This window comes from Trichomycterus rosablanca, chromosome 20, assembly GCF_030014385.1.
Source record: "Trichomycterus rosablanca isolate fTriRos1 chromosome 20, fTriRos1.hap1, whole genome shotgun sequence".
Lineage (NCBI taxonomy): Eukaryota > Metazoa > Chordata > Actinopteri > Siluriformes > Trichomycteridae > Trichomycterus > Trichomycterus rosablanca.
The window spans coordinates 19,591,499-19,605,303 of NC_086007.1; the positions used below are offsets into that span (position 1 = coordinate 19,591,499).

General features: G+C 41.2%; 1 protein-coding gene across 1 annotated transcript; it reads right to left on the reverse strand.

The window, feature by feature from the left end:
* Positions 1–1,224: 1,224 nt before the first annotated feature.
* klc3 (kinesin light chain 3) lies at positions 1,225–13,099 on the reverse strand. The gene is made up of 12 exons (XM_063016226.1): positions 12,890–13,099; positions 11,526–11,756; positions 10,259–10,334; positions 8,806–9,031; positions 8,616–8,703; positions 8,437–8,538; positions 6,511–6,684; positions 6,312–6,411; positions 6,161–6,210; positions 5,961–6,082; positions 4,765–4,831; positions 1,225–1,636 (listed from the first exon to the last, which is right to left on the reverse strand). Exons 1-12 carry the CDS (start codon positions 13,097–13,099, stop codon positions 1,550–1,552), a joined length of 1,533 nt encoding a protein of 510 aa, XP_062872296.1. The 3' UTR covers positions 1,225–1,549.
* Positions 13,100–13,805: the final 706 nt, after the last annotated feature.

The following is a 13,805-nucleotide window of genomic DNA, read 5'->3' on the forward strand; positions in this document are numbered from 1 at the left end:
CTAAGTCATTTATTACAATCATTAGACAGAACTAAGGACAAGGAGTGAAACTACCTAGACGAGGTTTCTATGTCATCATTTTAATACGTTAATTAACGTTAAGCTTTTTTTTTTTTTCTTAACTATAAGCATTTTAGATTCCCTCCAAAAAAAAGCTGATTCTTACAATTTCTCAGAACCCCGAGCTAGAACACAAGTTTAAAAGTGCAACAGGAGGAAAATTCAGCTGAACTCGACAGTTGTTTCACACAAATGCAGATTCGTCTTATATGCGCACTTTGATGATGTCTTACTGCACCACTCAAGCCAATTGCTGGAACAAAGCGGCTGTTCACTGTTAATTTGAAATAAAATAAAATAATTTAAGACGTTACATTTAAGGGAAATGTTGAGTTTAAGGGTACAAAGATTTTGAGTTTAGGGAGCGTTGCGTTACAAGGTACCACTGTATTACAATTTAACAACGAAATAAAACCATTGATTCTTAATAACTTAATGCTTTAATAACCTACATTACACCCTAGAAACATTTTAGCTTCTTAAAATATTTCATATACAATACTTTAAAAACATCTCAATATAAGACAAAATAAAAGACATTAAATCACAGACAGTACAGAAACTGAAGTCCCTTATTGCACAGGCATAGAGCATGCCTTGTTTTGGAATGTAGACCATAAAATGTACCATATACACCTGAACCCTTCTATTTAGAACACTGCAACATCAGTTGCTACCTACTACATTCCACAAAGTCTAACAAAGTGGTCCCCAACCACTGGGCCGGGGACCGGTACCGGTCCATGGGTCATTTATTATCGGGTCGCACAGAAAGAATGAATGATTAGAGATTGCTAGACAGGCAGTTTTCACTGCTTCTATTTCGGGTGATGTTGTCTTATTGTCACCCCTAGGTGGAAGCAGCGTCTCATTGCAGCGAAAAAAGCTCATTGTACATCGTTTGTGAGCAATATTATTAAATCCTCCCTTCCCCGCTGATCCATAAAATTATATCTTATATGAAACCGGTCCGTGGTGCAAAAAAAAGTTAGGAAACGCTCGTCTAACACACTACAGTTGCACTGTAGTAAAAACAATAGACTGCACAACCTGTTTATGATACTAGTGTATCAAAATAAGTCTAAAAATTGTTATACATGCTGAATTGAATCATTAAAACATTATTTAAGTGATAGAATTGGAGAACATTAATATTTCCCCACTACAAGTTAAATAAAAAAGCTAGTGCTTTCTAAAGATTCTAGAATGATAGCGTTCAGGTCATTAAGAATGCTGCAATGCTAACCTGTAGTACAATGTCAATTCTAGCGCCTAACTGTAGTAATATATTAATATATTAGTACTTATAGTGCAATAGGCTTTTAGGGTCAGAAAGCGAGAGAACTCTTTTAACCAGGGCATTTCTAAGTCATTTTACGTTGCCTGAAGTTCAACACAATCTTCATTCATGATGAACAAAACAATACTCCAATTCTTTTAAATCCAGTCCATAAACGACCATAAACTGGGATAGGTCTGGTTGGTTGGTTTAACCATCTCCACTTAAAGAGCTCCTGCGAGCAAGCATCTGAGTGCTGGAACTGAGAGCACGACTGTCTGTTAGCCTGTTAGGATTCTGTAAAACAAAACATACATGTTAAATAATTCCTAATTTCTTGTACATGAATTCAAAGGGAACTAAACTTTTTTGCTATATAGAATTAAATTAGGGCTGTCGAAGTTAACGCGATAATAACGCATTAACGCAATCTCAATTTAACGCGATTAAAAAAGAAGTGCCGTTAACGCAAATTACATTACGACATTACGAGATTTTTTCACTTCGAAAACTAAAGCAATTCATTTTTCACCCACGGGAGACAGATTGAATTATTCTCACTGACCACGCTCACACGCACGTTTAATGTTATTTAGTTCCGTTTGACAAAAAAAAACCTTCAAAACAGAGCTCACAGTGAAGATAACCGGTTACAAAAGCAGCGACCGCTGTTATAGGACGTGTTTGTGTTCAATACTCTGTTTACAGTGTCGATACAAGTGATTCAGGAATCGATTCATTGTAAGCGTAGCGTAAGTTTCTTTTCTCAGTCATCTCTCCGTGTTTACTGTTATAATGAATGTTGCGGTTGTAAATAAACACAAATACTACAGAACATTTTGTGTGACTCGCTTACATTATAAAGCTCAGGCTTAATTATACTGGTTATTACCACAGAGCGGGAGCCGACTCAGAGTCGTTTACGATTTACCGAGGTGAACCACGAATGGATGTGCTGATAGAATCGGCTCAGATGGGATCGGACTGTATTATCTTTTTAAAGTAAATATTTCAATCAGCAGAATCGCATCGCATGTATGATGTGCACAGCGTTAATTACGTGCGTTTATTAATGAACGTTTACGTTAGCTTGTCAGAAGCTTTCTCAATGATGTCTGTGCGGTGGTTGTTTTTTTTACAATTAGTGATGGCAAGCAACTGTTCCACTGCACTATTTTACACTAAACACTACACTATTCCATAATGCTCCAGATTGCATCATTCTAAATAGGTATCGGTGAGTACAAAAATACATGTACTTGTACTCGGTTGGGAAAAAATGGTATCGATGCATCCCTAGTCAAAACACACTCACTTCGTGTAGAAACGTCCATCAAACCATTGTCACGATACAAGCACAGAAAAGTCTGTTACAATAACTGCGCATCTGACATATATACGAAGTCAAGGGTCTCTGCTGGATAGTATTACTGCCTAGTATGTGAGTGAATAAAACTCCCTTACAGTTTTCTCTTGTCCCAGCAGTTTTTAACATAAGTACATTTAGCATAAAATGTGTTCACCATTTTAATTGTAACATTTCACTTAAAAAACCTTGTTTTCTATAACATTTACACAGATTTTTTAAATGCGATTAATCGCGATTAACTATATGAAATTCTGCGATTAATCGCGATGAAAATTTTTAATCGTTTGACAGCCCTAATAATAATACATTGCTTGTAAAAAAAACAAAAAAAAAACAACGATTCTATTCCTTTATTAGGTTTATATATGAAATGCATTTTCTCCCTATTTTCCTCCCGATTTAGCGTACTCAATTTGTCTTTCGCTGCTGAGAGATACCAGATTGCATATGAGGAGAGGACGTCGCTGTACACGCCTCTTCTCGCCGTGCACTCTGCACAGGTGTCTCTTCTGCCAATCAGGGTCCTTACACAGCGTATGAAGACCCACCCACACATAGTCCAGCCCCCACCCTGCAGATACAGTGACCAATTAGTAGCTGCAGGCACTGCCAATTATATATATATATATATATATATATATATATATATATATATATCTCCATTTAAGATTTAATCCACAACAAAGTCTGATTCTGCACCTACTAAGCTTTTCCTGCTTTAAAGCATCCGATACCTGACTATCCTTAATCGTACTTACAAGTGATTACTTATCAGCAACATAATCTGTCTATTTTAAGACAGTTCAGTAAGATTACTTGCACCCAATTTAGTTGTGACCAGTTGGAACGTCTCTTCTCATTGCTGGCACCTCCCCCACCCTCGATCGAGGAGTGCCGAGGCTGTCATGTGCCTCTCCGACATGCGCACAGCTGATCACGTTACATCTGCCAGCGGTGGGGTCTTACAGAGCGTAGTATTACGGGCAGCGTGATCAGTTGTCCCCCTGTGCAGGGTCCTTGATAGGTCAGCAGAGGCCACATCAGCGACTAGGACTCCTGTTTCAGCTTTTGTCCCTCCCCTACAGACACACAGCCAATCGTGTGTCTGGGTAGGTGCCTGGAAGGCTATTAGCAGAGCTAAGATTCAAACTCGACAGCTCAAAATCTCACCACTGGTGGGTGCATTGCAATGCCACAAGATTTTAAAGTCCTTGTTATGCCAAGTTCACACTACATGACTTTCAGAGTTGTCAGATTGCTGTACAGTTCACACTACACGACTGGATATCTTGTAATCAGGAGTCTGTCTGGTCTCCCAAACTACGTTTTGTCATGAAAACACACACAAGAAGTGATGAGGGGATTAACGATACCACGTCCAAAAATGCACATCAACAATATGCAAGCAATCAAAGTTGTTTGTGCGCTGATGTGCAGTGTAAAAGCAAGTAGGAAAAATAAATGAATCTCAGTGGATTGGGCTACGTGACCAGCAGGGATTGTCCGTTCTGTAGTGAGTTGGAAGTTAATAAATATTTTTTGCAATGCAGCGTTGGTATTGCGTGGTTTGGCGTGGATGATAAGGTCACAAATAATGTAAAGCTTGTGTGTGTGCCGATGTATTCTGATAGAAACTATATTATGCCCCTGTCCCATGTTTTTACTCCTCCCCTGGGTTTCCCCTCACCCTGTATCTTGCGTTCTCATTGGCTGTAGTTCGACATAGCACTCGCTGCCACTCGCAACCTGCTAGCAATGCTTTTTATACTAAGGATTTTGACTCGCCGACTGGTCCAGATATTTAGCATGTTAGATATTTTTCTTGAGTCTGCGAGCGCTCGGTGAGTCGCTCTGATCGAGTCGTTGAACAATTCACACAGAGCGATCGAGAGCCGATTTTCGATCCCCGTTGCCTCCAAGCTGGCACATCTAGCTGCGTAGTGTGACCTAGGCATTAGGAAACCATGCACTAAAGAATGAATGATTAAAGGTTTAGCTTGTCCTTAGAAGCATTTCGAAATGTGGAAAATGTTGCTGTGTATTGTTCAGGTCTTACCCTTGTGGTCTCTTGACTCTCCCTCATCCCCACATTTAGCACATTAAGAGAATTTGCCCGCTTCATTCTGTTGAAGGGAGGGACAGAGTGATTTAGATCATAGTTCATTTAGATTTACATTCATTACCAGGGCCTGAGGGTTTCTTTATCACCCCAAAAGCACAAAAAATAAACACATTCAATTTACCTCACTCGAATAGCTTCATCGGATTTGAGACCTTTTGAATGTGTAAGGTTTTTTGCCAACAACAATACCCAAGTGTCCTTTCACCTATTACTTACCTACCTACAACCTCAAATAAAAAAAAAGTTGGTCCAGTATGGAAAATGCAAATAAAATAAAAATGCAGTGTTCCTTACATTTACTTCCTGCAACACATTTCAAAAACAGTTGGGACGGGGGCAATTTAGGGCTAGTAATAAGGTGAAAAAACTAAATAATGATGTGATTATAAACAGCTGATGTCCAAACAAGCAGAGGATCTCCAGTTTGTCAACAAATGCGTATAAAAATGATTGAAATGTTTAAAAACAATGTACCTCAAAGAAAGATTGGAAGGGATTTGCATATTTCTCCCTCTACAGTGCATAATACCATTAAACCATTCAAATAATCAGGAGGAATTTTAGTGCGTACAAGGGTGCAAGCTTAAGCTGAACGCCCGTGATCTTCGATCCCTCAGACAGCACTGCACCATTCAACCACCACTCAACAATAGTAAGTCTAACAACTGTGGTCAGATGATTCAGCGTTCAAGGTCTTTTTTTGGAAAAAATGGACAGTGTGTGCTCTGGACCAAAGGCAAAAAGGACCATCCAGATTGTTATCAGCAACAGGTCCAAAAGCCAGGGTCTGTCATGGTATGTGGCATGGCATGTGTCAGTGCCCTTGGCAAAGGTCATTTACACTTCTGTGATGGCAGCATTAATGCAGAAAAAGTACATTGAAATCTTAGAGCAACATGCTGCCTCTGATTTGGGGTTGTATAATGTTGCCTGATTTTTGACAATGGGTAAAAATAAGGTGATGGTTCAGTTTTTCACATCACTGAGTAGAAATGCTAACGTAGCTTGTTCAGATTCACTGAAAACCAAATCATGTTACAAAGCAAAAATGTGTTATTTCTACTTCACATCATTTTTAACCCATGACGTGTTCCACAGATGCACAAACAATAGGTGGGATAAACAGTTACCCAAGTGTGCGAGGAGCCATTTCTTCTGTTTCCAGTCCCTTTAGCTTCTTAACCAGCTTCTCGCTGCTCCTCCTTAATGATTCCCGAAGCTTCGTGAATGATCCACTGCGCTTTAGGTTGTCCTACAGCCACAGAAAGACCTATAATATGTGGTTTGTACTGAAGAGGTCATTAAAGTAACAACTAAATACTGAGCATACCTGTCTGGAGCTTTCATATGTATTGTGTACCCAAACTGTTCTTCCAGCATCTAAAGAAAGACAGAATAATTACTACAAACAGAAAACTGGATTATTATTATTATTTAGATATTAAAAATGATTGATTATTAGCAATATAAAAAGTAAATACCTTTTACAGATCCAAACTCTTTCTCATGAGCACGTGTCAGGATCTCTTTATACAGAACTTCAGCTTGTCTATACTTCCCTTGCTTGAGGTAGCACGAGGCCTGTTCATCAAACATACACAGAGGACTAAACCACCTGATATCCATGAACCAAATACACATTAAATTAAGAGGCTTAACATAATCTGTCAAAGTCCTCACCAGATTATTTTTGGTTTTGGCCACATTGGCATCATCTGGACCCAGGCAGCTCTGGTAAATTTGCAGAGCTCTTTCATAGTACTTTTCCACCTCCTGGTACTTGCCCTGGTTCTGGCACAGCAGAGCCAGGTTATTAAGCTGCTTTGCCACATCAGGGTGATCGGTCCCCAAAACCTACAAAAACAAACAGACCATTATCTTCTAACTAGAGGCCAATATTGTCACTTGATATGTGATGTATCCAGGGAAGTATGTCATTTACTTATTTTTAGAAGTAGAATGTTTGATTTTGTTGTTTTGGTATTAAAAGGTGTTATATAACTATAATAAGCAGTTGAGGGTTTAGAGCTTTGATTCAAGTCTACATCACTATTGAAGCCTGTTAAATTCTGTATTAATTGTTACACGGTAAAGCCAGACATTACCATTTAAATTTACATTTTAAATCTCAACATGCTTGTCAAAGTGTCGCTTTTCTTAAAGAGAGTTACAGAACTGTGGGTTATGATACAAGCATGCATTTGGGAATGTTCATCCTGCCATATAAATGGTAAAAAAGTATTTTGTTTTTGCACATTCGTAATATTAAATGATATTCTGTTGATGTGACAAGGGGACTTGGAAAAAAAAAAAAAAAAAAATAATAATAATAATAATAATAATAATAATATATAGTGGTGCAGCGGGATATTCCGCTAGCACACTAATGCCGAGATTCTGAACTCCTCGGTTCGAAACTCGGCGTTGCCTCCGGTCGGCTGGGCGCCATCTAGCGGACACAATTGGCAGTGCCTGCAGCAGATACTAATTGGCCACCGTATCTGCAGGGCCGGGGCCGGACTATGTGTGGGTGGGTGGGTCTTCAGACGCTGTGTAAGGACCCTGATTGGCGGAGGAGACGCCTGTGCAGAGTGCATGGGCGAGAAGAGGAGGGCTGTGCACGTGTCGGAAGAGGCGTGTACAGTGACGTAATCTCCTCGGATGCAATCTGGTATCTCTCAGCAGTGGAAGACAAATTGACAGCGCTAAAATCAGGAGGAAAAAAAAAAATATATATATATACATATATATATACAGGTATATATATATATAAACAATATAGTAACAAAGCATATTCAGGAGAAAGCACACATCAAAAGAAATAATATGCTCCTGTGGTTACTCAGTCTACCATTTTACCACTTCTAATAAATAAATAAAAGCCAATGTACCTAATTAATAACACCATGGCTTCATTTTACCCTTCTACATGTTGACAGCAAATAAACTCATTTATTTACTTAAACGTATTGTGTTTACAGAATCTCTCATACTTATTCAACTTGGGGTTAAATACTCTTTAACACCCAGTCTGAATTTGTCTGAGTGTAAAAATCTGCTGGTCAGTAGTGCAGAATATACTTGTTTTTTGCTGTGTTTACACTAAAGGCCAATTTAGTTCCAACCCAGACGCTCCCACATTCAAACGTGCAGTTGAGGGCATGTAAACAAATAAATTCAAACAATGTTGGTGGATAAGGAGCCACATATTTGTGTAATAATGACATTTTTTCATTTCTTTTTCATGTTTTACCACAGCTTTATTCTGGTCAGGGTCACAGAGGATCCGTTTATTCAGCCATGTCTGTATCTAGTCGTATGACCGGCCAATATTAGTGGGCTGGTGTAATATACTGCTCGGCCACCTGTGCACCTTAGACCTTAGTTATGATACATATGACAAACATGCTTTTTTACAGCCCCATCTATAATATACCATATATTAAACAGTCTGTATTAAAATACAGCTGGTTCAATCCCTCTTTCCCTTGTTTTACAGAAACACTAGTGCAGAAAACAAGTTTGCATAAAGCTAAACACACAACAGTTATGTGTTAAGCCCAGTGTGAATTCTAGGTAAGGCATGTTTTAACTGTAAGTCTATACCTTTTCTCTGATCTCCAGTGCTCTTTTGCACAGAGGCTCGGCTTCTTTATACTTTCCTCTTTTGCCGTAAAGCACAGACAGGTTATTCAGAGTAGCTGCCACCTGTGCACATTCATACAAGTTTAATTTAAAAGAAAATAATTGTATTATTACAATGTAGTAACAGAAGAAATTCATACTGCTGGGTGATCCATGCCAAGCGTCTTCTCGCGTATCATCAAGGCATCATTCAGGAGGGTTGCAGCTTCTTTATATTTGTTCTGGTCCCTGTATACAGAGAAAAACCCTTTCCCATTTCTAAACAGAAGGTCGAATGAGATAAGAATAAACAAAAGGTGCTAATATTGCTCCAGCCTATTGCTTGATTACCTGTATACTAGTGCCAGGATGTTGAGCATGGTGGCTACGTCTGGGTGGCTATGTCCAGAGGTTTTCTCCAGATCCTCCAGAGCTTGTTTGCATAGCGGCACGGCCACCTCATAGCGGCCCTGAGAAGCGTACTGGATTACAAGGTTGTGCAGGGTTCTAAGTCTGGCAGGGATCTCATACCCTGCCTGCTGGGCTGCAGCTAGAGCACTGCGATGTGGATATGATACTGTAAAAACAATATGATACGTGAAAATCAAAACTATAGTAGTCAAGCTTCTGAGATGGATTACAATGCACATTCTTGATGACCTGATGACCAATCACTGGAAGTGGTTGGTTAACTCTTAACTAGCTAATGGTGGCCCATAAAATCTAAAACTGTGCTTTATATGGGACAGTGGTAGTCTAGTGGGTAAGGCTTTGGGCTATCAACTGAAAGGTTGAGAGTCCGAATCCCAGCTCTGTCATGCAGCCACTGTTGGGCCCTTGGGCAAGGCCCTTAACCCTCTCTGCTCCAGGGGTGCTGTACAATGGCTGACAAGCTGGGATATGCAAAGAAATCATTTCGTTGTACTGTACATCTGTATATGTATATATGATTCATGTATATATGAAGCATTCTATAAGCAAGGCTTTATGCGCCATTAAATAGAAAAAATAAATAGCCTAACATAGGAATGTGCAATGGGTTCAAATCTCAGAGGTACTGTTGGGAGTCTACAGAGACACAATTGTCTATGTCTGGGTTGGGGGGTGTCTGAACAGTCTAGCTATCTAGAGGTGCACTTGTCAGTGCACGCTCAGTGCCGGTCCCAAGCCTGGAAAAATAGTGTTGCATTAAGAAGGGCATACTGGGGGGTGCCCAGGTGGCGTAGTGGGATATTCTGCTAGCAGACCAGCACAGAGTTTCTGAACTCCCCGGTTCGAAACTCGGTGTTGCCACCGGTCGGCTGGGTGCCATCTGGCGGGCATAATTGGCAGTGCCTGCAGCAGATACTAATTGGCCACTAATTGGCCATCGTGGGGGCCGGACTATGTGTGTGTGTGTGTGTGTGTGTGTGTGTGTGTGTGTGTGTGTGTGTGTGTGTGTGTGTGTGTGTGGTGTCTTCATACGCTGTGTAAGGACCCTGATTGGTGAAAGGAGACACCTGTGCAGAATGCATGGGCGAGAAGAGGAGGGCTGTGCACATGTCGGAAGAGGCGTGTACAGTGACGTGCTCTCTTTGGATGCAATCTGGTATCTCTCAGCAGCGGAAGACAAAATTGAGTGTGCTAAATCGGGATGAAATTGGGGAGAAAATGCATACAAAAAAAAAGAAGAAGGGCATATTGGGTACATTTTTTTGTCTACATAGGCTAACCTAGTGTTAACCAACAACATGGATGCGATCAAGTTACCTGTATAAGTGCTACAATGTAAAAACCTTCAAACTACATTCTGAAGAAAACTTGCTTTGTGTTTGCTCCTCTTCATCAGCAGGAAAGAGATAATCAAGGGAATCTTTAGCTGAGGAAGTGTCTTTGTCCTCCTGTTGGACATCAGAAAAACACAAGTAAGCTCATTAGTCCACAGCATCCTATAAATAGCTTTTAGCTGGACACTTTCAGAACATGGACGCATGCAAATTTATTTGCTATTTAAAAACTGCAGTGCTGAGGGTTTCTGATTGCTTTGCAGGAAGGTGTTCTGTTTAGTTTTGAAAAAAATGTCTATTTATATTCAGTTAAAATATATTGGACTGAATACAACTTTATTTTTGCAGTTTTTTTTTATATTTAATACATATTTTGGTTACTTGCATTTTTTTTTGCCCAGCCCTGCTATTCATATAATAACTTATTTCATTTCAGGGCACCAACCCATCGCAGAGCTTCACCACCAAACACCCCCCCCAACCATAGCCAATCGTGTCTGTGTAGACACCCGGCTGGACGATAGCACAGCTGTTTTAGATTAGCATAAAAGGCAGCTGCACCACCCAAGTGCCTTTTTTTTTTTTAAATGCATTTTCTTCTTTTTTTGGCACGTCCAATTTTTACCCAATTGCGTTATGCTTCCTCTGTACTGGAGCTGACCCCCGCCTCGATTGAGAAGAGCGAGACTGTCACACGCCCCCTCCGACACATGTGCAGTAGCCGACTGCTTTATTTCACCTGCACGAGGCGAGTTTATATGCCGATCAGCTCTGTGCACGGAGAGCCACACCCTGTTCAGCATTATTCCTCGACTCTGTGCAGACGCCATCAATCAGTTAGCAGAGGTCGTAATTTGGGCAAGCCGTAGCCTAGTGGTTAAGCCCCACCACTGCCAGGTTGCTGCTGTTGGGCCCTTGAGCAAGGCCCTCAACCCTCAATTGCTCAGACTGTATACTGTAGCTGTAATGTAAGTCGCTTTGGATAAAGGCGTCTGCTAAAAATGCCGAAAATGTAAATGTAAAAAAAATTTGCTCAGTTATGAGGAACCCGGTCCGGCTCATCCTGCTCTAAGAACAACAGCCAATCAGTGTTCATGCAGCCGCCCAGCCCAGCCGGACGGCAGAGCTGAGATTCTATACGATGTATTCGAAATCCCAGCTCTGGTGTGCTAGCATGTTTTACCACTGTGCCACCTGAGCGGCGCACCCAAGTGCCTTTGAATAACACTCTACACTATTATTAAATAGTTATTAATGATTAATAGTGATTTCTACGTCATGTCAATTGTTAGTGCTAATGCCTACCACTGCCAGGTCATCCTGGTCATATTTGCGAATGCTACTCATGAAGTGCAGGTGTTTATTGTGCTCTTCGAGAGTGACCATTTCCTGCTCACTCTCCAGCAGCTTCTGCTGTGCCCCGGACAGCTCATCTCGCAGGCACTGGTTCTCCTGGCATAGTCGCCTCACCTCAGAACGCAGCTTCTGCTTCTCCGCCTCCAGAGAGCCCAAATGCGCTGAGAGAGCCTTCATCATCTAGAGTTTTGGGGTAATGAGAAAAACATTCTTTTTGACATCTATTTAGTAGCAAGTAGCAAGCTTGTTGCTTGTTCTATGCAACATTGGTATAAACTGTTCAGGAAAACGGTATGCTGGTCAAACACATGTGGACAACACTTTTAACTGGGTCTTAACTGGTGTATAAAAATCAACTATGCTTTAAATTTGCTAAAACAATGAATAAATGTCATCAGTGTCTGACCTCAGAAATGATCTTCTGAATGAATGGGCAGAAACTCCTATTCCACTCCCACTCCCAAAGTTTAAAGATCATATACAGTAGTATACACAGATCAGGCATAACATTATGACCACCTTCCTAATAGTGTGTTGGTCCCCCTTTTGCTGCCATATATGCAACAAACTGTGATGCACTGTGTATTCTGACACCCCAGGTACATCAATGAGCCTTGGCTGCCCATGACCCTGTCCCCGGTTTATTACTGTTCCCTTCTTGGACCACTTTTGATAGGTACTGACCACTGCAGACCAGGAACACTGCACAAGAGCTGCAGTTTTGAAGATGATCTGACCCAGTTGTCTAGCCATCACAATTTGGCCCTTGTCAAACTCGCTCAAATCCTCACGCTTGCCCATTTGAGGATAAAATGTTCACCTGCTGCCTAATATATCCCACCCACTAACAGGTGCCGTGATGAAGAGATAATCAGTGTTATTCACTTCACCTGTCAGTGGCCATAATGTTATGCCTGGTCTGTGTATGTATTGGTACTGTATTTTTTTTTGTTGGCTGCTCCCTTATTAGGGGTAACTACAGCAGCTCAGTCTGGTCCGCATACCTGAATTGGCACAGTTTACTATTTGGGATTAAAACTGGCACCGAGAGTGCACTGACAAGTGCACCACACAACGGCTAGGCTGTCTGCCATCCACTGGACACAAGCCAATCTTGTCTGAGTGGACACCAGACCGGCCGATCACACCACTGAAATTTGAACCCCAGATCTCAGTAGTGAGATTTGGTGGAGTGTCATTAAGTGAACTTCTGAGAAACCCATGAGTGCTATTTGTTGGTATCCATTAGTACATTTATCTAAGACACAGTTAGTTGCATTGGTCAGCGTATTGCTCTTGCTCCTAAAATGTACCTGTGCTTCCCCCAGACCCAGCTCAATCTTTTCTAGGGACTGTACGATAATGCCACTCTTCTCGTCCTTCAGACTGCTGCTCTCACTGGTTGGTTGGCTCTGAAGAGCCTCCTGCAGGCTATCCAACAGGTTGCGGTTTTCTCCACGCAGAGCTTCTAATCCAGAGATTACCTGCTGCGTGTTGCAGAGGATCTCTTCCGCCGACAGCATGACTCCTTTAAAAACAGGAAAAGAGCTGGAAAATATCAAAAATCCTTAACTGCATGATGCTTACTGCTAGCAGGTACATAAAATAATACCTTTAGCCATGCAAACTTTACAAACAAATAAAGGCGGGACAATAAGTCATACAAAACAGCTTACTGACTTACAACATTGCACTGTCATGGATTTAAGCCGGCCTAAATCCTAACATTGTAAAATTGATGCTTTTGGCAGTAAGACATCAGTTACAGAGATCTCAGTTACAAACCAAAAGGCCACACAGATTAGAACTTAAAAGTGCATTAAAATACATCGACCAGGCATAACATTATGACCAGGTGACAAGTGACGTGAATAACACTGATTATCTCTTCATCACTGCACCTGTGCAAGCGTAAGCATTTGAGCGAGTTTGACCAGGGCCAAATTGTGATGGCTAGACGACTGGGTCAGAGCATCTCCAAAACTGCAGCTCTTGCGGGGTGTTCCAGTTCTGCAGTGGTCAGTATCTATCAAAAGTGGTCCAAGGAAGGAACAGTGGTAAACCGGCGACAAAGTCATGGGCAGCCAAGGCTCATCGATGCACGTGGGGAGCGAAGGCTGGCCCGTGTGGTCCGATCCAACAGACGAGCTACTGTAGCTCAAATTGCTGAAGAAGTTAATGCTGGTTCTGATAGAAAGTTGTCAGAATACACAGTGCATCACATGTTGT

What these genes read in the sequence shown, in the direction of transcription:
- klc3 (XM_063016226.1), bottom strand. Translation starts at nt 13,099, where the DNA reads ATGCTGTCGGCGGAAGAGATCCTCTGCAACACGCAGCAGGTAATCTCT. An exon ending in TGAAGAGGAGCAAACACAAA is followed by an intron (nt 9,032 to 10,258) that starts GCAAGTTTTCTT and finishes TTGTTTTTACAG; the next exon opens with TATCATATCCACATCGCAGT. An exon ending in CATATGAAAGCTCCAGACAG is followed by an intron (nt 6,083 to 6,160) that starts GTATGCTCAGTA and finishes CTGTGGCTGTAG; the next exon opens with GACAACCTAAAGCGCAGTGG.